Source organism: Phaeodactylum tricornutum, chromosome 18 (genome assembly GCF_000150955.2).
Source record: "Phaeodactylum tricornutum CCAP 1055/1 chromosome 18, whole genome shotgun sequence".
In the NCBI taxonomy this organism is placed as follows: domain Eukaryota; phylum Bacillariophyta; class Bacillariophyceae; order Surirellales; family Neidiaceae; genus Phaeodactylum; species Phaeodactylum tricornutum.
Window position 1 is genome coordinate 617,624 of NC_011686.1, and position 27,513 is coordinate 645,136.

The window sequence follows — 27,513 nt, forward strand, 5'->3', positions numbered from 1 at the left end:
ATTTCAAAAATACTATTTCACAGGTAGCGCGGAAAAGATTAAGGGAATTGCATAGATTAACTAAGATGATAGTAAGAGCAAACAACAGTTATACCAGTCAGAGCAAACAACAGTTCGTAAATTTTCAGGGTTGCTCACAGTTACAGCAAAACACTTGCTTTTGTTTCCAAACCGTAGGACAAACGCTAGCCCCGTCAGATGACTCATTGTCAAATGTCTTCCGAGTCTAGACGGGGCAAAGGAAGATTCCGAAAGTGGATGTTCACTAGCCCTAACTAGTCGAAGCCTCAAGAGAGCTGAAACAAGCTAATCCGGCGATAATAAATATGCTGGTTAGTTGAATGGAAATGTAATCGATTTCGGAGCGCTAAATTACTCCTAGCTTTAATGTAGAAAATTGGTAGTGCAAACAAAAGATGCTTCCCGTCCGCTGTTTCTACGTACCGAGTTATGTATCGAACCCATTCGTCTGTCCGTAGGTAGATCCTAGCAAGCTTCTTCTAGCTAGCGTCAAATCGTTGATACAAGCTTCGACCGTCGTTCCCAATCCCATCCTCGCTTCGCATCACTTCATTCAAAAGCTACCGGCCGAAGCGCTCTACCTCCGGAGACCGTCAGTTCCAATCGGATACGGGAGACGTGACCTGTCCGCACTACTTCTCTTTCCTCACACGGAACGAACGCATGTACATTAGAATATAAATGAGTCCACACTAAGTCGACAACTCTACCAAAAGAGTTTTCTTCAGCACAGTGCAAGGTTTGAGTTTTGGAAGAAGAGGGAAGGGAACGAAGAAACAAACGAGGTCAGTGGGGAAACGACCAATCGGGTAGGACACGGTAGAAGAGGACAAACGAGACTCGTCATGTCGCGACACCGCAATGTCCGGCATTTGGTTGCCGAAGGCGATTACTACGACGATGAAGATTACTATGACGACGATTACTACGACGACTTTGACGATTATGGCGGTGCCGCTCCAATGGCTCCCAAAACCGGCAACAATAGCAACAAAGCAAAACAGACGCAGCCCAAGAAACCGCAACAGCAAAAATTGAATTCCAAGCTGCAGTCCAGCAATGGAGCTACCGCCGCGGTAACATCTCCTCCTCCTGGTTTTGCTTCAAACCGGTCACCATCGTCCGGGACAGACACGTTGATATCAACACCGTCTATGAAAGTAGTCCCCGGAAGTACCGTAGCGTCAACCACCAAAGGCAGTGTAGGAGGAGTGCTGACTTCACCCGGTGCCACCACCACCACTTCATCTACCAACGTATCCGCGACGCCCCCTCCGTTGCCGGCGATACTGAAGGAATCCTCGTCGGGTTGCAAACCTCCCTTGACGGTAGTAATCTTGGGACACGTGGATGCCGGGAAATCGACCGTGACAGGACATTTGTTGTACCGCAACCAGCAAGAGCAACAATCATCGTCACCGTCTCTCTACGGTAGATCGCGTCCGCCGACCAATTGGGCTTGGTTGTTGGACGAGGACGACCAGGAGCGGGCACACGGGGTGACCATGGACATTGCTACCAAGACGATCGAAACCGCACGGTACAACGTTGTCTTGCAGGACGCTCCGGGACACGCGGACTACGTACCAGCCATGATTACCGGTACGGCTTCGGCGGATGCGGCCCTCCTCGTCGTGGACGCTACGGACGGAGCCGCCCACACGGCCCTCCAATCGGGACAACTCAAGGAACACGCCTACGTGGCACGAGGACTCGGTGTCAACCAAATTTTGGTGGTCATTAACAAAATGGACTTGGTCGACTGGAGCCAGGAAGTTTACGAATCGATGCGATTCACGCTCGAAACGTTCTTGACGAGTATTGGATACGCCGAATCGAAGCTACGGTACGTTCCCGTTTCCGGATTGACGGGAGTCAACGTCTATACGGACAAACGAAAAAGGGTTGACCCCACCACGGCCGCAGAGTACGCAGCGCTATCATCCTGGTACGAGAACGGTCCCACCTTGTGGCAAGCTTTGGACGGCTTTGTCGCCCCGGTACGCAAAAACGTAGAAAAGCCATTGCTCGTAATTGTGACGGACGTGCTGGGTGAGCAAGGCAAAGGTGTTGCAGTCCGCGCCAAAATGGCCACGGGTTGGCTAGGCCTGAACGAAACGTTGATCGTGTTGCCGATTGGGGACGCCGTCACGGTGCACAAATTGGCCTCGGTACAGTCACTGGAAGCCTCGGGATCTCAGTCCAGCGCAACAGATCGCTCCAAGTACGCTATTTCGGGTGAACTGGTGGATTTGACGCTGACCGGCATTGACGTTAGTCGTATTTCCACCGGTAGTGTCTTGTGTCGGGATGAGTGGCGGCCTCCTTTGGGGCGATATTGTCGGGCCAAGATATGGATCCTCGACGCGTTGTCCATTCCCTTGATCCGTGGTGCGCAAGCCATTTTCCACATGCATCACTTGGATGTGCCCTGCTACTGTTCCAAGCTGATTCGGACGTTGCAGAAGGATGGGGTCACGGTCGCCAAGGAGCGACCGCGGGCTTTGACGGCCAATACCCAGGCTATTGTCGAACTGACTTTATCCAACGCTATTGCCATGGAAGCCTTTACGGATTGTCGCGCGTTGGGACGTTTCGTACTGCGACGGAGCGGTGACAGTGTTGCGGTTGGACGAATTGAAGAAGTGCTGATGGTGAACCGATAATGATAACTACGTTTTCCATCCTAGCAATGTGTCACTTGCCATTATGTATAGCAAAACTGGTATTGAATGCATTGTTCCAAAATTGTAGAAGTATATATGCTTATGTAAGGAACGTACACTACGACTCTTTGCTTGAGGATGTTCCCCTTTTCATTAGAGACGGCGGTATCCTTGCGCTTTCGTTCCACGTTGGACCGTACGAAAGGTGTTGTTCTTGGACGCATTGCGGCGCTTGCGGAGCGTTAGGGCCAAGATCATACCAACAACCGCAATGCCCACTACAAGCGGTCCATTCAATCCGAACAAATTCTCCTCTCGGGAATTTCCACCCGGCGCCGCCAGCTGTGGTGAACTATTCGCACTTGTTCCACTATTGGTCGCGGGCAGGTCCATGGATGGGAGTTCAAGGTCCTTTGGATTGTCCGGCAGCGAAGGCTTCTCGGGAAGCACGATGTTGTCCTCGCTCTCCATGTCATCGTCTTTGCTATCCTCTTCTTCATCCTCGCTGTCTTCGCTATCCTCTTCTTCATCCTTGCTGTCGTTGCTAACTTCGTCTTTACTGTCATTGTCACCTTCCGGCTTTTCTTCCTCGTCTGTTTCTTCATTATTCTCTTTGGCATCCGCGCTTTCACGGTCTCCACTGCCGCTGGTGTCGTCGTTCGAAGCGTTTGCATCTTCCGTTTTGTCTTTATTCGCATCCACTTCGTCGACTTTCTGTACAGAATCGACGTCCTCACTGCCTCCACCGGTTCCCTCGTCTGCATCAGTGGTACCCTCTGGTGTTTCTTCGTCGTTGGATTTACTGTCGGGACCCTCGTCCTCCTTTTCCTCCACAGCTTTCGTTGGGTCGGCGCTGCTCGATTTCGCTTTCATCGCATCCGCATCTTCTCCGGATTCGTCCAGCGCTTCTGCGTCTTTAGACGCTGCGTCCGTCTCGATGCCCTCCTGGGTTGGTTCCTTCTCTGGATCTTCTTCCTTCTCTTCTTGTTCCTCCTCGTCTACTTCCTCTTGTTCCTCCTCCTCGTCTTCTTCTTGTTCCTCCTCCTCGTCTTCTTCTTCTTCTTCTTCTTCTTCCTCCTCCTCGTCTTCTTCTTCTTCCTCTTCTTGTTCCGTCTCTTCTCCATCTTCCATGTCTACTTCTTCACCGTCTTCCACCTCTCCCTCTTCATTGACTTCACGGAACCCTTCTTCTGTATCTTCCGTGTTGACTTCTGAACGGGCTTGTTCCGCCGCAGCCACGTCGGCGGGAGGCGGAGGATAGATGGACGGTGGAGGCGGCACCGCCGCGTCGTCTTGGACCCGACGGCTTCCCCGCAAACCGACACTGACATCGAGAGTGCTCATCATATTCGTTTGGTTTGGGTTTCGATCGAAACAATGGACAGGCAACGAGGGAATGGATCCGGTGCAATCGTACGGTGTCGAAGGGGAGCCTTTTTTTTTTTGCGAACGCCACTAGAAAACGATCCAGCCCAAACGATTCCTCGACCCGTTCGCCCGCTACCTACCATACGGCAATTTCCGTAGAATTCGTTCGTTCGTTCGGGAGTCGTGTGTGCAGCAGGGCACCCCGCGCGACTCTACTTGCCTTTTTGCGCGGGGGGTCCCGAGCGTTCGCAAAATGTCTCTCCGGATTTGCGTGACCCCTGTACCGAACCTACCAACGTTCTACTTACCTTTTACTCCTCCGTATGCCGTACCCGTACCAATAGATCGAAGAATCGTGACTGGAGAACAAAGTGTGTGTCGATAGAAGCAAAGAGTCCAGATACAGTCGTCTCCTATGTACAGCTATCGACAGACCCATCGACCTATTCATTATATACGAATGACTATCCAACCCCGTCCTGATTATAACATTATGGCAGTCACAGTTCCTGGTCACTGCCAAGAGATATTGCCCAATGCCCCCAAAAGCCAGCATCACAGTCGACCCCTCTTCCGGGAACCTCCACCAACTACTGGCTGTGAAACCGAAATAGTATCAAGAAGAGAGCAAGAGAAACATTCCATGTAATGACAACAGGAACGGTAATGTTGGGCACCACCAGCACGGTGAGTCATCGCATGGGATCTAACAGGAAATTAGAGTAGTGTGGTAGAGTATGATGAAAATGACGCAACAATCCCTACTCGATACAAGTCTTGGTAACGACAAAAACAATTGATTGATCGATCGATCGATCGCTTCTTCCTTATAACTGTCGATACCCGTACGCTTTGAGTTCTAGGGACACCGCCCGCCGAACTTTGTTTCCGGACAAACAGGACCGTCGGAGCCACAGAGCCACAATGGCACCGACCACCACGGCACCGGCCATCAGGGTACCCAACCCTTCCGTCATTCTCGTCTCTTCACCAATATAAGACATAGCCTTCATCTCGGGATGATATGAATATACACGGTAATAGTAATCCAGCATAATAAGATTGCCACGTGCCAATGCCACGGCGTTTCCGTCCCCCGGATCTTCCTGTTGGTCGACGAACCGAGGCTCACCCTCTCTGTTAAAGATCGCATTTGTACTCACATTCGCATACTTAACCCCACTGCGCTCCGTTTCCAATTTGCGGTGAACTTTTGCGTCACGATCGTACATATCATTTACTGTTGGTTCGTACACGGCATCGTCACCGACAAGTTTTTTTTGCCGTGCCTCGTTCTCTGTTTCATCGTCCGACAAGTCCGCCGAAGAATCGACCCATGCTCGAAAGTCCTCCAGCACAAATTCTTCCCGCAAGCGACGACTGCCACGTAGACGTAACCTCGTCCACTCGTGTCCCCTAGTTCGTGCCGTCATGGCGGTGGATGTGAGGCAGTAACGCGATACGTATGGTGGGGACAGTGTGAGTGGATGGATTTATCCAAGGAGGCTCGGTGGGTACAGATTCACAGTTACATCGGTGCCGACTCTATACCGATAGCTGGTTCTCTAGTCTTTCCAGAGGGCTAGAGAGGGAGATACGTTTGCTCGTCTCGGTATCTTCGTTGTCTGTCATTGATAAAAGACGATGGTCTAGAGCCATGATTTACTAGCAGTATTCACGAATGGCCTGGGCCTCCACTCACGAAACGGAAATACGGAGCGCCCTCGTCTACGCGGTCACTCCTATGGAATATAAAAAGCCGCAATGGTTTAGTATTGCCGTGTGCATGCTCCCTCTCAACTACTTAGCAGTAGAGCGATGGTCGCGTCGCGGAAAAGGAGAGCAGGGTTTGGGGGCATGGTTTTCTCTGCGCATGCCTTTCGTTTCACGGTTGCATGCCTTACTTTCCACGGTCATTCTGATGACCCTGTCAAGCTATCGATTCCATTTGTTGGGGTTGTCGGGACAGTTTATATAGAGTAGAGAGTGTTACACTGATTTATACCGAGGGGCATGGATATCTCGTAACTGTATGTACCTAGGCGGGTAGCTAGCGAGATACTGACGAACGGCGGCAGTTGGTATCTCAATTGTGGCGGCGACGGCCCTACGTAGGGAACCCGGTCTCGAGACACGGCGAGTCCAGCACCACTGCCAGGGTTTGTACCGTACCGTACCTACCTAGTATCGGAACGGCACGGCGTAACACGACACGACACGACACCAATACACACAAGTGTCTATTCCGGAAGGGTAGTAGCGTCCGTACGTGTTAGAGTATCTGCCTTACAATTGGGTAGTTACCAACCATTGAAGAGTACCGTAGTCCAAAGAGACACAAAGAAGTACAGTGTCGCGGACGTTGTCTTTGTTTGGCAAATAGTCCTTCACGAACGGGAACGTCGCCTAGTATTGTACACGTTTTACCATGGCGGGAGGCAGTGCGCATCACTCTTGGCATCCACACAATGGCGCTTCGTCGTCCGCGTACAAAGTCACTGCGCTCTCCTCTACGGGAAGCAGTCACGGTCGGTACCCTCCCACCAAAGCTCACCATCATCACACTCGTCCGCACGACGTTGCCGCGATGCTCGCTCGTGGCTACTCGGCGCGATTCCTCGGAGCCAACGTGCCGCAATCCTTAACTGTTTGTCGCAAGGACGAAATCGAAAAAGACCTCCGTCACATGCAGGCCTATTACCAAGCCGTGCAGCACTACGAACAGCAGTGTTATTTGCACCACAATCCCGACGCCGTAAACGCGACACCCGACCCCTACCACAACGGCACCGCACCCGCTCTGCTCCGCGGAGCCCCGGGGACAACGCGGTTGCCCATTCGCATTGATCCGGAAGAAGAAAAGCGTCGGGATGTCTTGCGACAAACAATGCTAGTCGCGGAACACGAACGGGCGCAACTCGAGCAACAGTACGTGTCCCTCATGGCCCACTACGTGGATGTTGCCCAAGCCCTGCAACAGGCCACACAGAACCAGCGTGAATCGGTGGACTTTTTGCAAGCCGCCGTCGACCAGAAAGCCCGGGCAGTGGCCTGGATGCGGGCCAAAACGCAATTGGCCCGGGATGTTCGGGACGTCCTGCAACACCGCGGACGAGTGCTGGCCGCCGCCCACGGCGACCAAACCGCCCCGGTCCCTTCCGTTCCCTCGCTCGCACTCGCCGAAGACGACCCCCTCTACCAAATATGGAACGAATGGGAAAACAACGCGCCCACCATTGCATCCAATAATGCCAACAGCAACAAGGCGGGCAAAAAGGCTCCCGTCAAGCCCACCAAGAATGTCACCGTGTGGCCCAGCACGGTGTTGGCGGCGACCCCGCCGGGCGTACCCTTACTCTTGTCGGCCACCAGCAAGGCACCCGAAAAGTCGCTGGCCATGGGGATGAACGGGGACTTGTGTTGGTTTCCCACCCACGTGCCCGACGACGTGAGCTCTCACGACCGTATAACGCCCACGGCAACCTCGGCGGCGACGACGACTACTACCACAACGGCTTCCTCAACGACTGTGGTCGTAACCGAGGAAGAAGACGAATCGGAAGTGGTGGACCAATTGCGCGACACTGTCACGGCCTTGTCCCACGAACTGGAGCAGGAACAAGCGCAAAACGCCGCGATTGCGTCGAAATTGTGGGAATCCCGTTTAGCTCAGGATGAATGGGTAGCCATGATGAACATTCTCCGTCAAGAAACGGAAGGCATCTTGCACCGACACAATGTCTTGCTGGAATCCGACATGGCGTTGGAACGCGCAGCGGCAAAGGAACTGGCCGAGGAAGGGACAGACGAAGATGACGGTTCCGGGGCGGACCGGCAGAGTTCGGTCCCTCCGGAAGTCACCACGACGACGGCACCGATCCGCAAGGCGGACGAAGCCAATGATGGAGACGACGAGGACAGTCTGGACGAAGAGGAGGAAGAACCACAGAGCAGTATTGCGGTAGTAGCGGAGGCTGCGGGGAAACGGTCTACAATCGAGCCGGATGGAGCTGGTCCCCGGGTTAGCAGCAAGCGACGTCGATTGTAACGTGCTGCCGGAACGACACGAAATTCTAGATACACGGACGAAGCCACTAAGTATAAGCCAGATTTGGAAGGTATAGGTACATCTGGTGTATGTGAGTGTACGGAGTCTAGGAAGTGGGAGGATAGTGTAGTTACTTGCTATCAGCCATAGCAGTACACATATATGCACGTGTAGAGATAGCTTCTCGAGTGATTAAAATGCTGGGGCAAGGTCGGTTAGATAGAAATACTATTGGTAATAGTAGATTCGTTCGGTGTTTATACCATGGGATCGTTCAAGAGTTCTTCCACGGGAAAGCAGAGGACGGCATCGTCCTCCAAGACCACGTCTTCGTCATTGTCGGGAAGAGTAGTGGTTGTGGAGGATGGATAATGCCCGTCGTGTTCGGAAGAGGCGTCGGTGGTCAGGATACCGGTTTGAATTTGTCGCGAACTTTTTTCAATGGAGGAGAGAACTCTTGCGAGATTGGCTCGTTGTTGTACGTGTGCGGACAAGAGCACTTTACGGGACTGTTGAGAGGCTTGCATGGATGCGGCGAGGGATTGTCGTCGCATGCGCAAGTCTTCTGCGTGATGAGGTGTTTCCGCTTGGGTGCGTCCCCCGGAAGTCGGGGGGAGGGGAGTGTGCAGACTCTGGCTGGAAATGGAAGTGGCGTCGTCCAGGAGCAGTTCGTGCTGGAGTTGCACATCGTGACTGAGCAAGAGACTGTGGGGGACGAGAGGATTGTAGAACTCGTCCGAAGTGGAGGTTATTTCGGAAGCGGCGGCATCGTCCCATACGTCCAGTTGCATTTCGTGCAGGTCCTCGTCGTCGTGATGGCAACCAAGAGTAGTGTTGTTGTTGTCGTGTAAATGCGATTCCGTGGCGTCGAGGGAGACTCGTTTAACCGTGGCGGATGCGGTAGTGTGTTGCCGTGTGGGTGTCGTTAATGTCGTTACGGTCGCTTCGTGTGAGGACTGGGGAAGGGATGGAAGGTAATCCACCCATTGGGTAAAGGGATGTGGGGAGAGTGCCCGTATGGTGTTGTTGTTGTGAAGGATGGTTGTCGTAGTCACAGCTGCACCGATACTGGGATTGATCGCATCAATGGCGTCCGTAGTGGGGGCCCGGGTGACGGGGCTGCGTACCGCCACGGTAGTAGGAGAAGCGGGAGTGACGAGGGGGAGTGTCTTGACGAGAAAGGATTGGACTGTATCGTCATCGACTTGCATGGGATCTTCCAAGGAAGGAGCAGCCTCGAATTCGGTACCGTTTCTCGCGTCCGTGATCCTTGGATCAAAGATCGATTCCTCTCGATTGGCGTTGACGGCGACATCGTCGGATTCGCAGTGCATGGGAGCAACTCCGACCAAGGTTTGGAGTGGCGTTTGGTGACTGGGCAAACTTCTACTACGACAGGTACTGGCTTGCGATTGATTGTGTATCGTCGAACGGGTTCCCACGCTTCGCGTTGGCGTGCGTCGAGCGGGGACTTGCGGTGGGGACGGGTGCGGTAGAATCATGGGAGTAGTTGTGTATGGGCAGGGCACTGTGATGCACAATCCGTGCAAACAGTGGGGAGGAGGAATCAGCAGGAAGAGTACGCAACGTGAGGTAACGCAAACTCGACTTGCGTGAGTTGATTCGTGCGAAGAAGTTGATAAGCGACTGCCAATGCAATCGAGGCAGGTAGGCGGGCAGGCAGGCAATTCGTTGGGTTCCGTAGGTGGGGTCGATGCACTCGGTACAACTTTCGAGTTGTCGACAATGGAGTACCCTCGATCTCTGAGCACACACGGGATGCCGTGAGTTAGTTTTTGGTTGGTTGACTGTGAGTTGGGTTGATAGGAACGTACGGTAACAACGTAGTAGATCGATCGTAGACGCTAGGTATATGTGTAGGAGTATGCATCTATAATAGAGAGTGTGTGCGAGATTGGATAAGGTATTGGCGACGAAAAACCGAGCGAGAGATTCCCCACAACGGGACGGATCGAACCATAAATCCCACACTCCCAACGCCACTTTGGGAAACCGTGCTCGCGCTCACACGGTCCAAATCCGTCTTTGGTCGCTCGTTGACTACTATACTATTAGTACGAGTACTCCTACTACTAGTAAGTACGACATACACAACCTGGCAAGAAAGCGTTGTCCATTCGTGAGAAACACTTCAAAAGCAACGACCGGCTGTCGCACACGCTCCCTTCCGGTACCAAAAGCCATATCTATACATAGACAAGGCCTATTCCAAAGTCACGCACACACAATAAATTTATCGGAATACAAATTCCGGAATGGGATATAGAGCCGTTGGAGCGATTGCTGTCTCCCTTGCTCGTTCCATTCTCGAGTCCACGATACATCCGTCCCTTCTATAGAGATCAATGGACCCTCCAGTAACGATACAAAGAGAGGCTAAGGTGTGCCAGGCTGGCCCGCGTGAATCACCAAAGTCATCCCCAGTTGAATCCGGTCCCGGAAGGGCGATAGTCGCCAAAGGACTGGCGATCGTCCACGACCCGCGGGTGCGACGCGTCCCTTATACGCGCCCGTTGCAACGTCGTCGGAGAAGGAGGCTCGGCAGGCGTTTCAACGCCCTTCTAGGAGTGGCCCATTCGGACGCGAGTTGGGGATGCGGGGCTGGCGTACTCGGAAGCAGCGACATGCCTGCTGGCGTGTGTCCGGGATGGAAACGGGTTCGGAAGGCCACGGGGTTTCTTCCGACTCCCACGGGGAAGCGTGACGACGCGTGACTCCCTGCCGATCTCTATGGTATGGTCAGTACCATATTCGGTGGTTGCGCTCTCGGTCCAACGTGTTGGATGACCACCATCGAACCCTAGCTAGCACCTGTTCAAGTCTTCCTTGGGGTCGCGGATGCCACATCAGCAGCCGACCAAGCGTCGGAATACGCAACTAACTACCCACACTTGCTAAGTACACGCACACAAACAAGCAAACATAACCAAACTACTTTCTCATTACGGACACAATATCCCTCGATGCCACAATCATTCCCCGTCACTTTGTCCACCTGACTGCGAAATACAAACAATTATTCTGTTACCAGTAGCAACTTAGGATGCCGCATCTTCTTCTTCCACTGCACCAACACGCTCATTCCCCTCGCACTGTCGCAACGCTATGCGCACGCATGCTTGCGTCTCGTCGTCGCAACTCGACGCCGTATCGTTGCTATTTCACCAACACGGACCGCATGAAACAGGACGATCCGTACGCACAACTCGGTTTGGAATGGGGCGATATGCCCACCACGTCCGATATCAAAAAGGCCTACAAAAAGCGTGCCGCCCAACTCCATCCCGATCTCAATCCACACAATCCGCAGGCGCTCGTCCAATTCCAAGCCCTCCAAAAGGCCTACCAAACGCTGCTCGCCTACAGCGACGGCACCAATGCCGAACAGTACGACGACTGGAAAACACATATCTACCGGCGGGGGGACCGTATTGCCGCGGATCGGACAGACGTGGCGGGTGTGCGACGCCAACGGCCCCGGCCGTCCCCCCATACCGCCAACGTCCACGGCGCCCTCCTCGGCCATCCCGATGGTCGACGGGGCGTAGCCTACCGTCACAGACGTGGCGGGGAATACCTGGGAGACGGTGGAGGTGAACAACAGCATTCCAACGGAATTCCATCATCATCCCAATCCAGTAGTGTGGGACGCGGACTCAACAAATGGGTACAGCCCAAAGCCTTTCAAGCCTGGGATGGTCGCACCCAAGTGGCGTCCGCCGCGGCCAAGCCGAAAGCAAATACCAAGTGAATACAATTCCTACTGTCGGCGTACAAACTGACGTCAAACGTCTTCCTGCCGTCTTTTTGTCGTTGTGCCGTACGTTGTCGAAACTGGTCGATTAGTACGGCGGCGAGACAAGAGAGATCTAGCTTTTTCGCGGCATGCACTTTCAAGCGAGTAGACTATCTTGTCGAATGTAAAAATTCTTCTTTCTAATGCTTATATTCTCTGCTTCTTGATACAATGGCAAGTTCACAAGTGTGTGAATTATTGAGACGCTCCTCTACCTCGTTGCTGCTATTGCCGGACTCTAGGGGCCATCCAAAAGACCACAAGCGACTTCGGCAAGCGGTCCAGGAAACGCACCGTACATGTAACAGTACCCAAGGCACTCTTCGTACGATTCACCGCCCGCACGCACCGGCAAAAGATCAAAAGTCCCGGTGAACGTCGTTCCGGGACCGGTGAAAGCTATACAAGCACGAATCGTGCCAAAAGCATCAGGACCTGACAACGGAGCACGCCAATTGTGCTCGGCTGCAGCCAAGGTATCCGACAGCACGGTCAAGTTCGGAATAAACGGCTCATCCAAACGTGTGCTGTCCACGTTGACATCAAAGCAGTCGCTAAAACCACAGCCTACCGTGGTACGATAGTGGCCGTGACACGCGGGCATGAGCCAAGGCTGGACCAAGAAGAGAGTCACTAGGACGACAACGTCGCCCAAAATGTCGCAGCCCCCAAAGATCTTCTGCTTCACATTGAACAATTATTTGGTCTCATGTTAATGCTAATTGCTGTGAACGAGGAATACTTTCATTTTCCAACATGCGCTGCACCAGAGCCTTCAACTACTTTAAAATGCGTGTGGCTCTGACTGTTGAAACCGTTTCGCTCTATATAATTATTCGTGATGTAAACAATATAGTACAAAGGTAATTGGCCCAAGTAGAGGAGCGGCTTTGACAGAGGTGCGTGGGACATCGCTGGGAATCATCACTGCCACGAAATCGACAATGAACTGCAACTCTAGCTCAGTATCATTGTCCTATGTTATAGATAGAGATATTGGTGATTGTGCGCCCCTGATATTACTGTTAGGGTTCCGTTTTTTGGATGGAATCAAAAGGGGATCTTCAGATCCTCGAAAAAAAATTTAGTTGGCTTCTGCACGTACTACCAACTTTCCTGGATTGCACTTGCTCTTACATTGCCGTTCGTTTTGAAAGCCCGCATCGCCTGTATCGACCCTTCCATACCCATCATTACGTCATCACCATGAGTATCGCTCCCGCTATTGTCCCTCTACGCATCGGCATGTTCGGTGGCGGCGTCGTTGGCGGTGGAGTGTACGAAATCCTCATGCAGCGCGGCGTGGCCACGCTGCGTCGCCCCGTGGTAATTTCCAAGATCTGCGTCCGCAATCTCGACAAGCCGCGTTCCTTCACGATCGACGAAAGCCAAACAACGTTGACAACGGATCCCAACGATATTCTGGAAGATTCCGAGATTGACTGCGTCGTCGAAGTCATGGGAGGCATCGGACTCGCGAAACAAGTCGTGCTCGACAGCCTCAAGGCCGGCAAATCCGTCGTCACCGCCAACAAGGCGCTCCTTGCGGCCCATTTGGATGAATGTCACGACGCCGCCAAGTCCACCAAGAAAGAACTCGCGTACGAAGCAGCGGTTTGCGGGGGAATCCCCATTATTCAAGTCTTACAGAGTTGCTACGATGGAGACGTTATTACCAACGTTTCCGGTATTTGCAACGGCACCACCAACTACATGCTTACCGCCATGGAAGACGGAGCGGATTATGCTACTGTACTGCAAGAAGCTCAAGATTTGGGTTTTGCGGAAGCGGACCCCACGGCGGATGTAGAAGGTCACGATGTCCGTGCCAAAATTGCTATTCTCGCCAAACTCGCGTTCGGACAAACCGTCTCGGTAGACGACATTCCGACTGCGGGAATCAGCAACATTCAAGCCGTCGATTTTGAGTACGCAGCTCTCCTGCATTCCACCATCAAGTTGGTAGGAACGGCTCGTCGTTTGACCGGCGTCGATGGCGACGACGCTAATTCTAGCCCTCTCAGTGTGTACGTCAGTCCCGTCATGGTCTCGACCAAGGATATGTTGGCGTCGACACGCGGTAGTGGCAACGCCATTGTGGTGACATCGGAAAATATGAATGCCTGTAGCTATACTGGGCCCGGAGCCGGTCGTTTCCCAACCGCAAATTCTGTTGTGGCCGATATTGTTCGCGTTGCCAACGGACAGGCGTCCGTAGATCCCTTTCCCAAAGTCTCGCCCGAACCGCTGGAACTAGAAGACAACTACGTCTCGCCTTTCTACGTACGTATCCCATTTCGCGACGGTCTAGGAATTATCCGGCAGACCGGAGAGTTGGCGGAGCGTCACGGTGTTTCCATTCACGCTATTTTGCAAAATCCCATTGCCGATCCCGGGTCGGCTGATTTCTGTGTCACAACCGATCCCTGTCCACTATCAAACGTGCAGGCCTTTTGCAACGACCTGGCGGCGCAAAATTTTTGCCGCGATCCACCCCTGCATATGCCGTTGTTGCGTTGAAGGATTAAATCGAACGCACCCACACTCAGGGACAGCATTGTCGAACTTTTGGTGTAGATGTATCACGTTGCACGTGAGATCTAGGAACACACACCGAGCGCTTCTTTCTTTTCTTCCTGTAGTACATTAGAGTAAATCTTCCACTAAAGTGTGGTATGGTTGATTAGCAGACTTCTTGTTCAGCATTTTTTTCTGTAGAGGGACGCGCCAATCAAGGCTACTGTTCCCTACTCTTCAAAATAAGGAGCTGTTTTTCCCCAAAGGAGACACCTGGTGACGGAATCTAGGGAGGCAAGCCCACTGTACGTGATAGTGGCCTCGTTTTGTAATAACAAGACCAGGTAAGAGTCGACGGTCTGATCCAGCATGGGCAAAATTGTTCCCGTTGCTCATGCATCTATCAGCGATAAACTAAAATTTTGGATCTCAACGGCTACAAGCAGATTCGGCAAGAGGCCGGAGAGCGCACAGTGAACCATTGTTTGTCAAAAGCTCTCCCGAGTATCTTATCTGGCATTGGCGTCTAGAGGTGTACCTACACAGAATACTTCAATACGCTTCAATACCGACTTTCGTCTCATTGAACGATAAGACTGCTTAATCTACACGCAAGCGGGTGGAAAAAAGTTATACAGAAAAATGTCGCACACCCTCGACACAGTTCATTTGGGTTCTGCAGGGATCGTTTTTCGCGAAGCGTCTTGTCCAAAAAAATGGAGTGCTATTGCTGCAAGTCATCAATCATTCCAATGGACTTCCTCTGCATGTTTTGAAGTTACAAAAATGTAAGCACCCGAACATCGCATCATCGACGCTCACGGTAATGCTCCCCGTGTACTGAAGCAATAGATCCCAAGGAGGCCAAAAGTGGTCTTTCGCTCAAAAGGGAGGAAGCATACTCGGCAACTTTACGCGTTGAGACAGTCTATCTCAGTCAGTTTAGGTTTACTGCGTGGAGAAAACGGCCGCAGAAGTATCTTGTCGTGTTCAAGCTTGTGTCGAGATCTGAACCTATCACAGCCCTTCCTCCCGTTTCACATACGTCAGCACTACTTGGATCCCCCGGACAACCTTGGCAGGGGGAGCAACCGATCATCAAAAAGATGCACCGATGTGCTCAATCGGGTTTTCGTAGCACTTTACGATCGAGCTCCGCATACAAACGGTCTTTGTGTGTGGCATCAAGCGCGCCGCCAATTTCCCAAGCGGTTAGCCCATCTCGCAAAGAATTAGCAGTCAGAGCCCTGCCCGCGATATCTCGCAGATCGCCACATAGATTAGGACCGACCGGCAATGATCCGTACGGTCGGGCCCCCCTGTCGGACGGTCTCAGGAACATCGGCAGCATATGACGTTGTGCAACGGAAGCATTGTGATTTGCTTCGTTCGCCGCTGCCTGTGTTACAAGCTGTCCATCCATGAAATGCCTCCACAGCTGTTCTTCGATCAGACCGTTAGTCACAGGAATAGGCATACCATGTGGAGAAAACATTACAGATCCATGTAAAGCATGTGCACCATACCCCATTGTTGACAAGGTATAAGTGTCGAGGGGAAAGCTGCTGCTCATACTCGTGCGCATTGACATTTTGTATGCTGCCACCACGCCGCTGGCCTTTCGCAGAAGTTCCTCGAGTCGAGCATTTGCTTCTTGCATAGCTGCCTTACGTGCGCAAAGGTCATTGCAAAATTTTTCTAGAGATTCATAGCGCTCTTTTCGTCGTAGCCGCTTTCGCCGTGATGCGATTACATTGAGAATTCGTTTACGGTTTTCTCCTTTAAGAAAGTGGAGATTTTCTTCGTTGACTTCGACTTCTCCAGACGATGAAACAATTGCACCGTTTCTTTGCTCCCAATCCCTCACTTCTTGCGTTTCCTTTGGGTTTTTGACAATCATTTCATCGCGAAAGTGCGGATCGCCGTTCTCATGGTCAAACCCACCGTTTAGCGATAGGTCGTCTGCAACATGTACTTCACCAGGCTCTCCAACACCGGATAAAAGGCCTGTAATATCTGCTCTTTCCTGGCCCCTTCTATTTTCGTTCAAAGCCACAATATCTGCAAAACTCATCTTTCCGCCGATCAAATCAGGCAGGTGTTCTTCCTTTAGGCCACAAGCAACAAGCGTAGCCAAAACTTCCGATGGCGCATTTGCATCGTGCGCAAGCACTTGGCAGCCAAACAAACCAAGGACAGATGGTAGGACTCTCTTTTCAAACACTTGCTCCTCAAAACCACTCAAGCAATGAATTATATGGACTCTCTTGAAACGTATTGGTATTGACCGTCGTAACATTTCAGCAACTCCAGACCTCCCTGCCGCCTGTCCCATTTCTGTTTGGCCTAGCAAAGCAATCACAACGGCGCCGTTCTCAACCGTTTTTTCATTTTGCATAATTCGAGTCAGGGTATAAAATCCGCATTTCAGGCGCTCTGTTGACTCAGCACCAGCCAATTCCGGAGTATAAAAAATCACATCTCTGCCGACGTTGTCTTTCTCCAGAAGTGTGATATAGGTGGAGGATAGAAGCTCGATATCATCACTAGATAAAGCTCCGTCCCCCGTTGTATTCATGGGCAAAAACGCTCGATCTCCAAACAGTCTTTGGCGTGTTTGCCAGTGAGAAACAAATCGTCTTGCAGCTGCTAAAGGATCGTTTGCTTCAAACTGAAGAAATATCCTTGGGTGCGTTTCTCGGTGGAGCAGGTCTGGAGCAGACTCAAGTGCTTCCAAAAAAGAAGATTTTTCGCTTTGAGGAATCTCGCGAAGCGCCTTCGCAAAGGCATCGAGCGCTGTGGAATTACAGTGGTCTAATTGCGTCTGAAAGATCCAACTTTTGGGTCTTTGGGGCACATTCAATAAGTCATGGCCCTTTGTTTTGGATTGGAAAACCTTGTCAGTATCGGCAAGGTTGAGCAAGTCAGAGTGCGCAAGTTCAGCGTGGGCTTGCCACTCCATTTGAGTTCTCGCTTTATCCAGATTGATAACATCTGCCTGAGAAAGGGCTCCACCAACTTTTACAGGAAGAGCTTCGGGCTTGAGAGCCCGGATCTGGAAGAAGTCCCCAATCTCCTCTTTTGTACAAGTTGCCAAGGAAAATGTTTTGACAGGACAGCTGTACAATCTAGTGAGTTGTGGAACGCAGCGCTCAAAAACATTCATCTCGTCACCAGTTAAGGTGTGGAACAAGAGCAGGGCCCCCAAACGAACTGGCATCGCCTTTAAGAGGCTGGCTGGTGTCTCACGACCAAAGATGCCATCAAAGCCCCTTTCATCCATGTACGTCAGAATTGTGTAGCCATCTTTGGCATTGTTAGTGTTGTGCATAGCCAGAAATTGGGTATAAAAAACGCAGCGGAGACGCGCTGGTGTAAAGGAGGCTAAGACTCCAGGTTCGAAGAACTGCACGGAACAACCATCTTGATTGTTGGGCAAAGCGACCAAATAGTGCGTGCGGTACAGCAACAAATCGGTCGGTGATAAGGTTCCCTCTCCTGTCGAGTTCATGGGTAAAAAGGCTCGCTCCCCGAAGACATTTTTCCGGACCTGCCAGTGCTGTGCAAAGAGGAGTGCGGCGGCGGCGACGTTTTCACAACGGAAGCGCAAGAAAATCTCTGGGTTCGACTCTCGATACAAGATCATTGGGATGGTTTGGCAAGCCTCTATGTACGCGCTTTTCTCAAAATCTGGAATCTTGTCCAATTCGTGAGAAAACTGCTGGAGGCTCTCGTAGACACCAGAACCCTGCGTTACATTGAAAAACATCCATTGGTGGTTGCCTTTTTCCGCTGAGAGAGCAAGGGTGGAGGTTGGGATCCCGACGGTTCTGTCTATAGAGCACTGTTCTTGTCCAGACGCTATTCCGGCCGAGGCGACCATGGATTTAGCACTTTCAACGTTGTAGTCGCTATCCTCAGGAGCTCGTGTTAGCTTTTTCGTGGGCTTAAAAAGGTCCACCTTGGCAGAGCACTTTAGGGCGCCTGAGCGCGGGCCATCGCTACTACTTCTCTTTTTTGCTTTCAAAAACAAATCCATCTTCCAGGCAATTGTATTGTCCGGTCGCCAGGTCTCTCTTTGGGCTTTGCGATCAGCAGCTTATTTATTTCCAATTCAGAAGGAGTGTGGGTTAGAACCGGAGAGCGCCGAAACATCACCTTTATATGCCCTACGCTGTAGGACGTATGTTCTGACTCTGACAGTACGTACGGCTATTACCTAACAATAACAAGTCCGTTATGTTCATTCTGTACCGGTTCCAACAATGCCGAAATTTCATCATGACCTGGTCAAGGACGCAAAAAAAGTCCCAACGGTATGTCTCCACTTCTGTGAACAATTAAGTAATTTTCGGACTAGAGAAGAACCCACCCTCCTATGTAGTTAGCTTACATTGAATAGACGTTAGAATGACATATGTCTCGTCAAAATTTGTTTTGATACTGCTTATGATTAATAGCTAGCTATTCATAGTCAACTGTAAGTCACCGTCCGGCTTCGTAGCATCTCTCTAGAGACTGTAGAAAGATGTCCGTTTCGTATCAAATTTCTCCGGAATCAATTTTGATAGCATAATATCGTTAGGTCTGCGTAACGCATAGATTTGCTATTGCGTCGCACATCTCCAGGCCTCCTTAAATGCGGTAAACACTGCAAATAGCTTATTTGCGGTGTGATTTGGACTTTTATTTGCGGTGTTTGCGGTATTTCGAACCCTAACGGATTTTACTTAACATGCGTATATCGTATCGGTATCCAACTCACTATGTTTTTCAAAAATTACTTGTCACTACGTTGTCTTACTCTTGAATGTCAGAGGAAAGCACTTTCGAATTCTTCTCCTATCTGCAATATCCTTTGAGAGAGAAGTCTGTGAGTTCCTGTTGGCTTGCATCTTTCTCTCAGTGTATGGTTGTTGTTTATAAATCTGACTGACAATAAGCAGATGACGTGTTTCGGAAGGAGAAGTCTCCATAGAAATTTTGCTTGGGAGGAAACTGTCTGTTTTCTACTGCCAAGCTATCCACAAAAGGATTTTTTCTCATAGACAAAGTTATTTGAGGAAAGCATCCTTGTGATAGACCCTGGGTAAGACAATTGCTGTTTGGCTTCAAAGGTCTGTCTCTTCTGCTGATATGCTTTGCTGATTTTTAGAGCTCATTTCTTCTGACTGTGTCATGGTTTAGTACCATGCAACATGCCCATCAAGAATGTCCGTCCGTTAGGTGCCAACACAGTGGATGGCAGTTGGAATGTTTACAAGGATGAAGTGAGTTGCATGGAAGTTAATTTGGTCTTATTGTATGGAATTCCTACATACAACAATGTATCAGGCATTGGAGAGAACGTGACAAAGTCAGTCGTGTTCTGACAGTGGCAACGGAGTGGGACACCTGACTAACAGATGTAAATGGATGTGCCCCATTTTCCGTGGCATGTGTGTTATGAAAGGTATTTCCGGTTCCACTATAAGTATATGTGAGCATGCGCCATGGTGTAAGGATACTATGGCAAAGGAAAGATATTTGGTTTTGTTTTGTTTGAGTTTGTTCCTCAGGTTTTGTTGCATCTTGGCAAATCAGAGGAACAACAAGAACTAGTTTATAGCACTGATTCTTCAATCATTGTTTTATAACTTCTTTGATCCGTACTGCCTTTATTGCACAGGTCCTTGTATCCGCTGTCTAACCCGTGGGGAGCGTTGTCAACGAGTAGAGTTTTACAGTCCCTAAGTCCCTTAGGTGTATTGCCGGTTGTTCGCAATAACGCCATCCTCTATTTACCAGGCTCTGTTCCTAACAGCGCTTCTGTCCATACGGTGTACATTGGTGTATATTGTAACAGAGTAACAGTCTTGGTTTCTTGTCAAATCACTGCTGCTTGTTGCACAGAATTTGGTAAACCCACCTTGAATCAACCCTTTGATAGTTACTGGCACGGAGCGATATCACGCACAGTAGTAACACTGCCACCGAGGTGGTAGAAGGGAGTGAACCAGTGCTGGCAACGTCCACTGGTGTAGGGTCAAATAAAGAGGTCCGCTTAGTTACAGCGAAGGACCTGAAATATAGTGGAAGACCTAACCCCGGACCCCTACCAATCCGGCTATCCAGCCCAACTCAAGATCTGATCCGGCTACCCAGCCCAACTCAAGACCTGGATAACCTTGTTGAGACGAACTACATCTGATGCAGCTGCCCTTGCTCATTTGCTGGAGACGGTGCTCGCACCATCTGCAACTTCATCTATCCGCCTTAGCCTACAACTTAACGGATATGACGATCTACAAAGTGTTGATGGTATTTTTGAGAGTGAACTTGAATCTCTAGAGTACGTCCCTTTTGCACTTGAAGAAGGAGTCCCACCTCACCCGGTGAAGTTGCTAATGGCGCATTGAAAGCTACTAAGTTATTTCCTACCTTGGATGAGTCATCTTCGGAACACAAATGGGGGGCCACTATCCCCTTATGAGATTGTTTCCCTCGCTAGAGATGTTTTCAACACATACCGGATGTCGCCTCCTGTCCAGTTGTCAGAATCACCGTCTACTCCCCTTTGGCAATCCAGCACCCCTATGGCCATACCTGGAAACCATAGTTGCTCTGCTGTTGCTGATTTCAAACAAGGAGTGAAATGTGACAAGACGCACTATCCAGTGCTTAAGGATGATCGCTACTGGGACAATTTTTACCGTACCTTTGTTGTTACCGCCGTATTGCACAGATAATGTTCTAGATCCGGCTTATTCTCCAACAGATCCAGATGAAATCTCACTTTTTAAAGAGCAGAAAAAGTTTGTCTATTCCGCCCTAGAACACTGTTTGCAAACCAATATGGGGAAAAACATTGTTCGAGAACATGCTTTTGATTTTGACGCCCAAGTTGTATTTGCAAAAATCGTTAAACATTACACGGCATCCACAGCCGCGAAAATCAGCTCCGGCACTACTCTCTCATACTTGACCTCTGCAAAATACGGCAGCTCCTGGACCGGCACTGCGGAAGGTTTATCTTGCATTGGAAAACCATCTACGCATCTACAACAATACCGTGCCAACTACGGAACATTTGCCACCGCAACTCTGCCTCAGTTTGCTCGAGTCCTCTGTTCGCGACGTCTCCGAACTACGTCAAGTCAACACTACCGCGAATTTAGATTTAGCTAAAGGGGGGTCTCCTTTTAACTATGAAAATTATCTAAGTCTACTTCTCGCTGCAGCAACTTATACGACAAAGGGAACAACCTTTCCAACTCTCGTAGCCCTAAGACCAAGCGTAGTGCCTTTGTTGCCGAAACCATCTTCCCTGACAACGACTACGGCGTTGATTACGACATTGATTTATCTCCGTCCATTCTGTACGAAGCGAATGCTCACAACCGCAGAGCAGGAGATCAAAATCGAGACCGCCAGGGCAATGTCAACCGTGAACAACCGTATATCCCCCGTGAGACATGGGATAAACTGTCCGAGGATGCAAAGGCGATTCTCCGAGGCATGTCTTCTCCCGCGGAAGGTCAAGCCTCGCCTAACAGCAAGTCAACACCCGCATTTCATGCCAATTCTCATTCTCTAGCCGACATGGGACACCCCTCCCCAACCAACAACTCGTTGAATGAAAGCGACAACGAAAAATTCCACGATTGTGGAAACGATTCGGAGTTACTTGTCCACCTTACTGATTGTTCCAGTCCTATGGCAAATGGAGACATTCGCAAAGTCCTTGCCTCTGCCTCTTCCCACAAGAAAAATGAAAACAACTGCCTCCAGTCAAACATGCTTGAGTACACCATTTCACGGCACTCCATCATTGGAACCACATCTTCTCTCATTGACAGAGGTGCCAATGGCGGACTCGCTGGAAGCGATGTTAAGGTTATCAACAAAACCGGCCGTTCGGCAAGCATCACCGGTATCAACGACCACACTCTGCCTGATTTAGATATTGTCACCACTGCTGGTCTTGTTGAATCCCAGAACGGACCTATTATTGTCGTACTACATCAATATGCCCATCATGGAAAAGGAAAAACTATCCATTCTAGTGCACAACTAGAGTACTACAAGAACACTGTCAAAGACCGATCTTGTGTACTTGGAGGTAAACAACGCATTGTAACTCTAGATGACTATGTTATTCTTTTACAAGTTCGTCAGGGACTTGCATACATGGACATGCGCCCTCCTTCCGACGCAGAGTTTGATACACTTCCCCACGTTGTACTTACTTCCCATGTTGATTGGGATCCGTCCATCATTGACAATGAGATTGACCTTGCCACGGATTGGTATGACGCCGTTCAGGATCTCCCGAACGACCCATATGTCGAACCTCGTTTCAATTCAACTGGGGACTACTGGCATAGACATGTTGCGAATTTTGACATATTTTTGTCATCTGAGATCATTGCCCATTCCACCGCTATTGACAATATACTCTCGTCCAATAAGCACAACATGGTTCGAAATGAACGCAATTACGAAGCCTTGCGCCCTTGTCTTGGCTGGGTCTCTACTGACACAGTCAAGAAAACTATCCTGGCCACCACGCAATTTGCTCGAGAAGTATATAATGCGCCCATGCATAAACATTTCAAGTCCCGCTTCCCAGCGCTTAATGTTCATTGACGCAACGAGGCTGTGGCTACCGATACCATCTGGTCGGATACGCCTGCCATTGACAATGGAGCAAAATTTGCGCAATTATTCGTTGGACGCCGATTGCTTGTTACCGATATTTATCCCATGAAAACAGACAAGGAGTTTGTTAACGCTCTCGAAGACAATATTCGTCATTGAGGCGCCATGGATAAACTTTTCAGCGACCGCGCCAAGGCCGAAATCAGCAAGAAAGTTTCCGACATTGGCCGTGCCTATAACATTGATCAATGGCAAGGTGAGCCCAACCACCAGCACCAGAATTATGCTGAACATCGGATTGCAACTGTGGAAGCAAATGCATATAACATTCTAAACAAAACAGGCGCACCCAATTCTACATGGTTATTGTGTGTTTCCTACGTTTGCTATTTATTCAACCATTTGGCACATGAGTCTTTGCACGACCGCACCCCAATCGAAATTCTTTCCGGTAGTACCCCTGACATTAGCGTACTCCTTCAATTTCATTTCTGGGAGCCAATCTATTACCAACTTGATAAGATTCTACCTGCTTACGAGTGTATTTGTAGAATACGACAAAAGAGTAGAAGTTGGGGGAAAGCCTCGTAGAGGCTCCGATTGTTTTAATCAGTAGGTTTTTAGATTGAGATTGTGAGACTAAAATATAGATTCCAAAATGAAACCTTTTGTGTTGGAAACAGAATGTACAAATGTAGAAACCCCGTAGCCAATGTACTGGCTATCGAACCATTGACATAGTTTTTGTCGAGATGATTGGATCACCTATGTGATCGCCAAACCATCCAGTTCAGATGGTGCCAACAGTATCTGTTGACAACTTTCATCTAGGGAAACCGTATGGTAATCAGGAATATTTCGTTCCTAGCGTATCAGGTTTGATAAGACGAGTCGTCTTATATGCCTCATGCAACGGAACCAGAGTTGTGTATGTTGCAAACATTTGGGTGCATAACGCAAATATTTGGTTTCCTATGAGACGCTTCGTATTTTCCTCCGGCATGCCACACACGGGTAATGAACCCGACGAGGACAGTCGTCTGGCTACTGCGTCTGTCCTACGACAGAGCCAGGAAAAAGGAAATGGCAACGAGGCCAAGATCTAGAGCTAGTGAATCCTAGGTAGATGTTCCAACAAACAATGCTAAGGCTAAGCAATTCTATCTACAATGTAGTATCAAATTGTAGCATTGTGTGGCTATAATTTATCAGACTCGAAGACCCTACTTTTCCTTCCAACGGAACTGAAAAGAAAGGACGATTCGTTGGAATTGCGGACTCCGTTGGTGATGCTCTTACCTATAAGATACTCACCAATGACTCCCACAAGATCCTTTTCCGATCTAGCGTTAGATCTGCTTTAAAAGCTAGTGAAACCATTTTGCGTCTTGAACCACATGAAGGGGGGAGAGTTCTCCTAAGCCTATCAACTTCATTAAGTCGCGTAGAACTGAGGACGAAAGTTCCTATGCTCTTCATACGCTACCTGGTGTCACCCCGGACGATCTCATCGGCCGCACGTTTCTAACGGACACTCAGGGGCGTGCCGCGAAAGCAAAATGTCAGTCCCCAGTAAAAAACTTTTGGTCATTTTCAATGTTTTCGTTAAATATTTAAAATGTCAGCGACCGAGCTGGCGTTCTGGATGCCCGTTACGGTTATTTTCGCGAAAAAAATTAGAGTCGGATTTTGAAAACGAATCTAATTTAGAGTCGGATTTTGAAAACGACTGTGATTTAGAGTCGGATTTCACTTCTCAACGGATATTGGAAACGCCAGCCGGATACGATCATAATTACAACCGAGCTCCTTTAAATACGTAATGACTGGTCGTTATTTTTCGGGACTCATATTCAAGGCTTTGCGGCACGCCCCAGGAAAATGGGGAGCGTTTTCGGGCATGTATCGCCAGGAAAATCTTTGATCCTGACAAACCACATGACATCCGATTTCTTGTTGAGATTAATGAAGGCGAACATGATGAAATCATTGCTTACAACGAGATTCTAGATAAAATTGAAACCAATCTAGAAAAGGAATTGACAGACACTGATCGTCAATGGAAATTCAAGGACATCATTGCACACCAAGGGCCCCTCCTACCCACATACATAAACTATAAAGGTTCTAAGTTTAATATTTTAGTAAACTGGGAAACTGGAGAGTCTAGCTATGAGCCTCTAGACGTCATACATGCCGACAATCCTATTACTTGTGCTGCCTATGCGAAACGGCAAGGTCTACTAGATACACCAGGATGGAAGCAATTCAAACAACTTGTCAACCGTCAGAAGAAGTTCCAACGCTTTGTTAACCAAAGTCGCCTTCATTCTATCCGTCGTGTTTCCATCTGCAAGTTTGGTTACCAGATCCCTCGAGATCATCTGGACGCTGTTGACATTGACAGACGCAATGGTAATGCCAAGTGGCAGGACGCCGAGAATATCGAATGTACGCAACTCCATGAATACGACACATTCATTGACAAGGGCAAAGCTATCTTGCACGGTAAACATGTATCGAATGCTCCGCAGGGTTACAGGAATATCAGGATCCACACTGTCTACGATGTTAAACATGACGGTAGACACAAGGCTCGCATGGTTGCTGGAGGTCACCTTACCCCTGTGCCCCCCGAGAGCGTCTACTCTGGAGTTGTGTCTCTTTGAAGCCTTCGTATTGTTGTGTTCCTAGCCGAGCTTAACAGCTTGAAACTATTGGGAGCCGACATTGGGAATGCCTATCTAGAAGCCAAAACCCAAGAGAAAGTCTTTGTAGTTGCCGGACCTGAGTTTGGTGACCTTGCCGGTCACATACTCATCGTCAACAAGGCCTTGTACGGTTTACGTAGCAGTGGACTCCGTTGGCATGAGAGGTTTGCCGATACGCTTCGAGACATGGGTTTTATACCTAGCAAAACCGACTCCGACGTTTGGATGCGCCATAGTTAAGGCGTCTATGAGTACATTACCGTCTACGTCGACGATATTGCTATTGCAGCCCATGATCCCAATGGCATTGTCGAACAACTCAAAAGCGTTCACAAGTACAAGCTTAAGGGCGTTGGACCATTGGAGTACCAATTAGGTTGTACGTTCGAACGAGACAAGGATGGAACCCTCTCGTACCATCCCAAGAAATACATTGCACAAAAGATGGAGCAGTACAAACGTATGTACGGCGAACACCCAAGCCATATGTTTCACCGTTAGAGAAAGGTGATCACCCTTAACTGGATTCCACCTCTGAGCTAAATGAAGATGGGATCAAACAGCATCAGTCGTTGATTGGTAGTCTACAGTGGCTCATCACATTACGACGATTTGACATTGTTACAGCCGTAATGACTATGCCCCGATTCCGCGTTGTACCACGAGAGGGCCACCTCGATTGACTCAAGCGTATGTATGGATATCTTTGTAAGATGAAGAGCGGAGCAATCCGTGTGCATATCGATCAGCCCAACTACGCCGAGTTACCTGACTGCAGTAACAAATGGGCACGTTCCATCTATGGAAACGTTGAGGAACTTGTTCCACACAATGCTCCCACAGCTTTGGGAGAGCCTGTTGCCCTAACTACCTATGTTGATGCAAACCTGTATCAGGGTATGATCACAGGATGTTCAGTCACCGGTATTCTACACCTTGTCAATCAAACACCTTTCGAATGGTTCTCGAAACGGCAAGCTACCGTCAAGACTGCTACCTATGGATCAGAGTTTGTTGCTGCACGTATTGCAGTTGAACAAATCATTGATGTGCGCATTACAATGAGATACCTAGGTGTTGCGGTAAAGGGAAAGACTATTATGTTTGGAGATAACCAGTCACTTATCACAAGTTTTACTGAGTTGCAATTGCCAATCAACAAATGGCACAATGCTTTGTCCTATCATTGAGTTCAAGAAGCTATTGCAGCCGGCATTGTTGATTTCCAGAAGATTTTGGGAGCTAACAATCCTGCCAATGTGTTGAGCAAGCATTGGGGTTTCCAACAGGCATGGCCTCTTCTTAAACCTATTCTGTTTTGGCAAGGAGATATATCCAAGTGTTATATCAAGGCGTTATCGGATACAACCCAGCCCAATGGGGAGTGTCACGGTTTAGTACCATGCGATATGCCCATCAAGAATGTCCGTCCGTTAGGTGTCAACACGGTGGATTGCAGTTGGAGTGTTTACAAGGATGAAGTGAGTCGCATGGAAGTTTATTCGGTCTTATTGTATGGAATTCCTAAGTACAACAATGTATTAGGCGTTGGAGAGAACGCGACAAAGTCAGTCGTGTTCTGACAGTGGCAACGGAGTGGGACAGCCAATCCTTATCACCTGACTAACGGATGTAAATGGATGCGCCCCATTTTCCGTGGCATGTGTGTTATGAAAGGTATTTCCGGTTCCACTATAAGTATATGTGAGCGTGCGCCATGGTGTA

At 49.6% G+C, this 27,513-nt stretch overlaps 10 protein-coding genes across 10 annotated transcripts; 5 read left to right on the top strand and 5 right to left on the bottom strand.

Annotated features, from left to right (window-relative positions):
* Positions 1-1,334: 1,334 nt before the first annotated feature.
* On the top strand, positions 1,335-2,687 carry PHATRDRAFT_15121 (predicted protein; the record flags this gene model as incomplete). Its single annotated transcript, XM_002183092.1, has 1 exon — positions 1,335-2,687. A coding segment is annotated over one exon (1,353 nt), but the record flags the coding sequence as incomplete, so codon positions are not given.
* A 68-nt stretch (positions 2,688-2,755) lies between these two features.
* Positions 2,756-4,122, bottom strand: PHATRDRAFT_48691 (predicted protein). The gene has a single exon (XM_002183220.1). It carries the CDS (start codon positions 4,032-4,034, stop codon positions 2,841-2,843), a length of 1,194 nt encoding a protein of 397 aa, XP_002183256.1. The 5' UTR covers positions 4,035-4,122; the 3' UTR covers positions 2,756-2,840.
* A 760-nt stretch (positions 4,123-4,882) lies between these two features.
* PHATRDRAFT_39214 (predicted protein) lies at positions 4,883-5,488 on the bottom strand (the record flags this gene model as incomplete). Its single annotated transcript, XM_002183221.1, has 1 exon — positions 4,883-5,488. The coding sequence occupies one exon, from the start codon at positions 5,486-5,488 to the stop codon at positions 4,883-4,885; it is 606 nt and encodes a 201-aa protein (XP_002183257.1).
* An 810-nt stretch (positions 5,489-6,298) lies between these two features.
* PHATRDRAFT_48692 (predicted protein) lies at positions 6,299-8,175 on the top strand. The gene has a single exon (XM_002183093.1). It carries the CDS (start codon positions 6,484-6,486, stop codon positions 8,101-8,103), a length of 1,620 nt encoding a protein of 539 aa, XP_002183129.1. The 5' UTR covers positions 6,299-6,483; the 3' UTR covers positions 8,104-8,175.
* A 185-nt stretch (positions 8,176-8,360) lies between these two features.
* On the bottom strand, positions 8,361-9,991 carry PHATRDRAFT_48693 (predicted protein; the record flags this gene model as incomplete). The annotated part of the gene is made up of 1 exon (XM_002183222.1): positions 8,361-9,991. Exon 1 carries the CDS (start codon positions 9,603-9,605, stop codon positions 8,361-8,363), a length of 1,245 nt encoding a protein of 414 aa, XP_002183258.1. The 5' UTR covers positions 9,606-9,991.
* A 1,248-nt stretch (positions 9,992-11,239) lies between these two features.
* On the top strand, positions 11,240-11,875 carry PHATRDRAFT_39217 (predicted protein; the record flags this gene model as incomplete). The annotated part of the gene is made up of 1 exon (XM_002183094.1): positions 11,240-11,875. The coding sequence occupies one exon, from the start codon at positions 11,240-11,242 to the stop codon at positions 11,873-11,875; it is 636 nt and encodes a 211-aa protein (XP_002183130.1).
* Positions 11,876-12,158: 283 nt separating this feature from the next.
* PHATRDRAFT_39218 (predicted protein) lies at positions 12,159-12,524 on the bottom strand (the record flags this gene model as incomplete). The annotated part of the gene is made up of 1 exon (XM_002183223.1): positions 12,159-12,524. The coding sequence occupies one exon, from the start codon at positions 12,522-12,524 to the stop codon at positions 12,159-12,161; it is 366 nt and encodes a 121-aa protein (XP_002183259.1).
* Positions 12,525-13,069: 545 nt separating this feature from the next.
* PHATRDRAFT_48694 (predicted protein) lies at positions 13,070-14,440 on the top strand (the record flags this gene model as incomplete). Its single annotated transcript, XM_002183095.1, has 1 exon — positions 13,070-14,440. The coding sequence occupies exon 1, from the start codon at positions 13,127-13,129 to the stop codon at positions 14,438-14,440; it is 1,314 nt and encodes a 437-aa protein (XP_002183131.1). The 5' UTR covers positions 13,070-13,126.
* A 1,117-nt stretch (positions 14,441-15,557) lies between these two features.
* PHATRDRAFT_48695 (predicted protein) lies at positions 15,558-18,476 on the bottom strand (the record flags this gene model as incomplete). Its single annotated transcript, XM_002183224.1, has 1 exon — positions 15,558-18,476. The coding sequence occupies one exon, from the start codon at positions 18,474-18,476 to the stop codon at positions 15,558-15,560; it is 2,919 nt and encodes a 972-aa protein (XP_002183260.1).
* Positions 18,477-21,271: 2,795 nt separating this feature from the next.
* On the top strand, positions 21,272-23,065 carry PHATRDRAFT_39221 (predicted protein; the record flags this gene model as incomplete). The annotated part of the gene is made up of 2 exons (XM_002183096.1): positions 21,272-21,567; positions 21,658-23,065. The coding sequence occupies 2 exons, from the start codon at positions 21,272-21,274 to the stop codon at positions 23,063-23,065; spliced, it is 1,704 nt and encodes a 567-aa protein (XP_002183132.1).
* Positions 23,066-27,513: the final 4,448 nt, after the last annotated feature.

What these genes read in the sequence shown, in the direction of transcription:
- PHATRDRAFT_48692 (XM_002183093.1), top strand. Translation starts at nt 6,484, where the DNA reads ATGGCGGGAGGCAGTGCGCATCACTCTTGGCATCCACACAATGGCGCT.
- PHATRDRAFT_48691 (XM_002183220.1), bottom strand. Translation starts at nt 4,034, where the DNA reads ATGATGAGCACTCTCGATGTCAGTGTCGGTTTGCGGGGAAGCCGTCGG.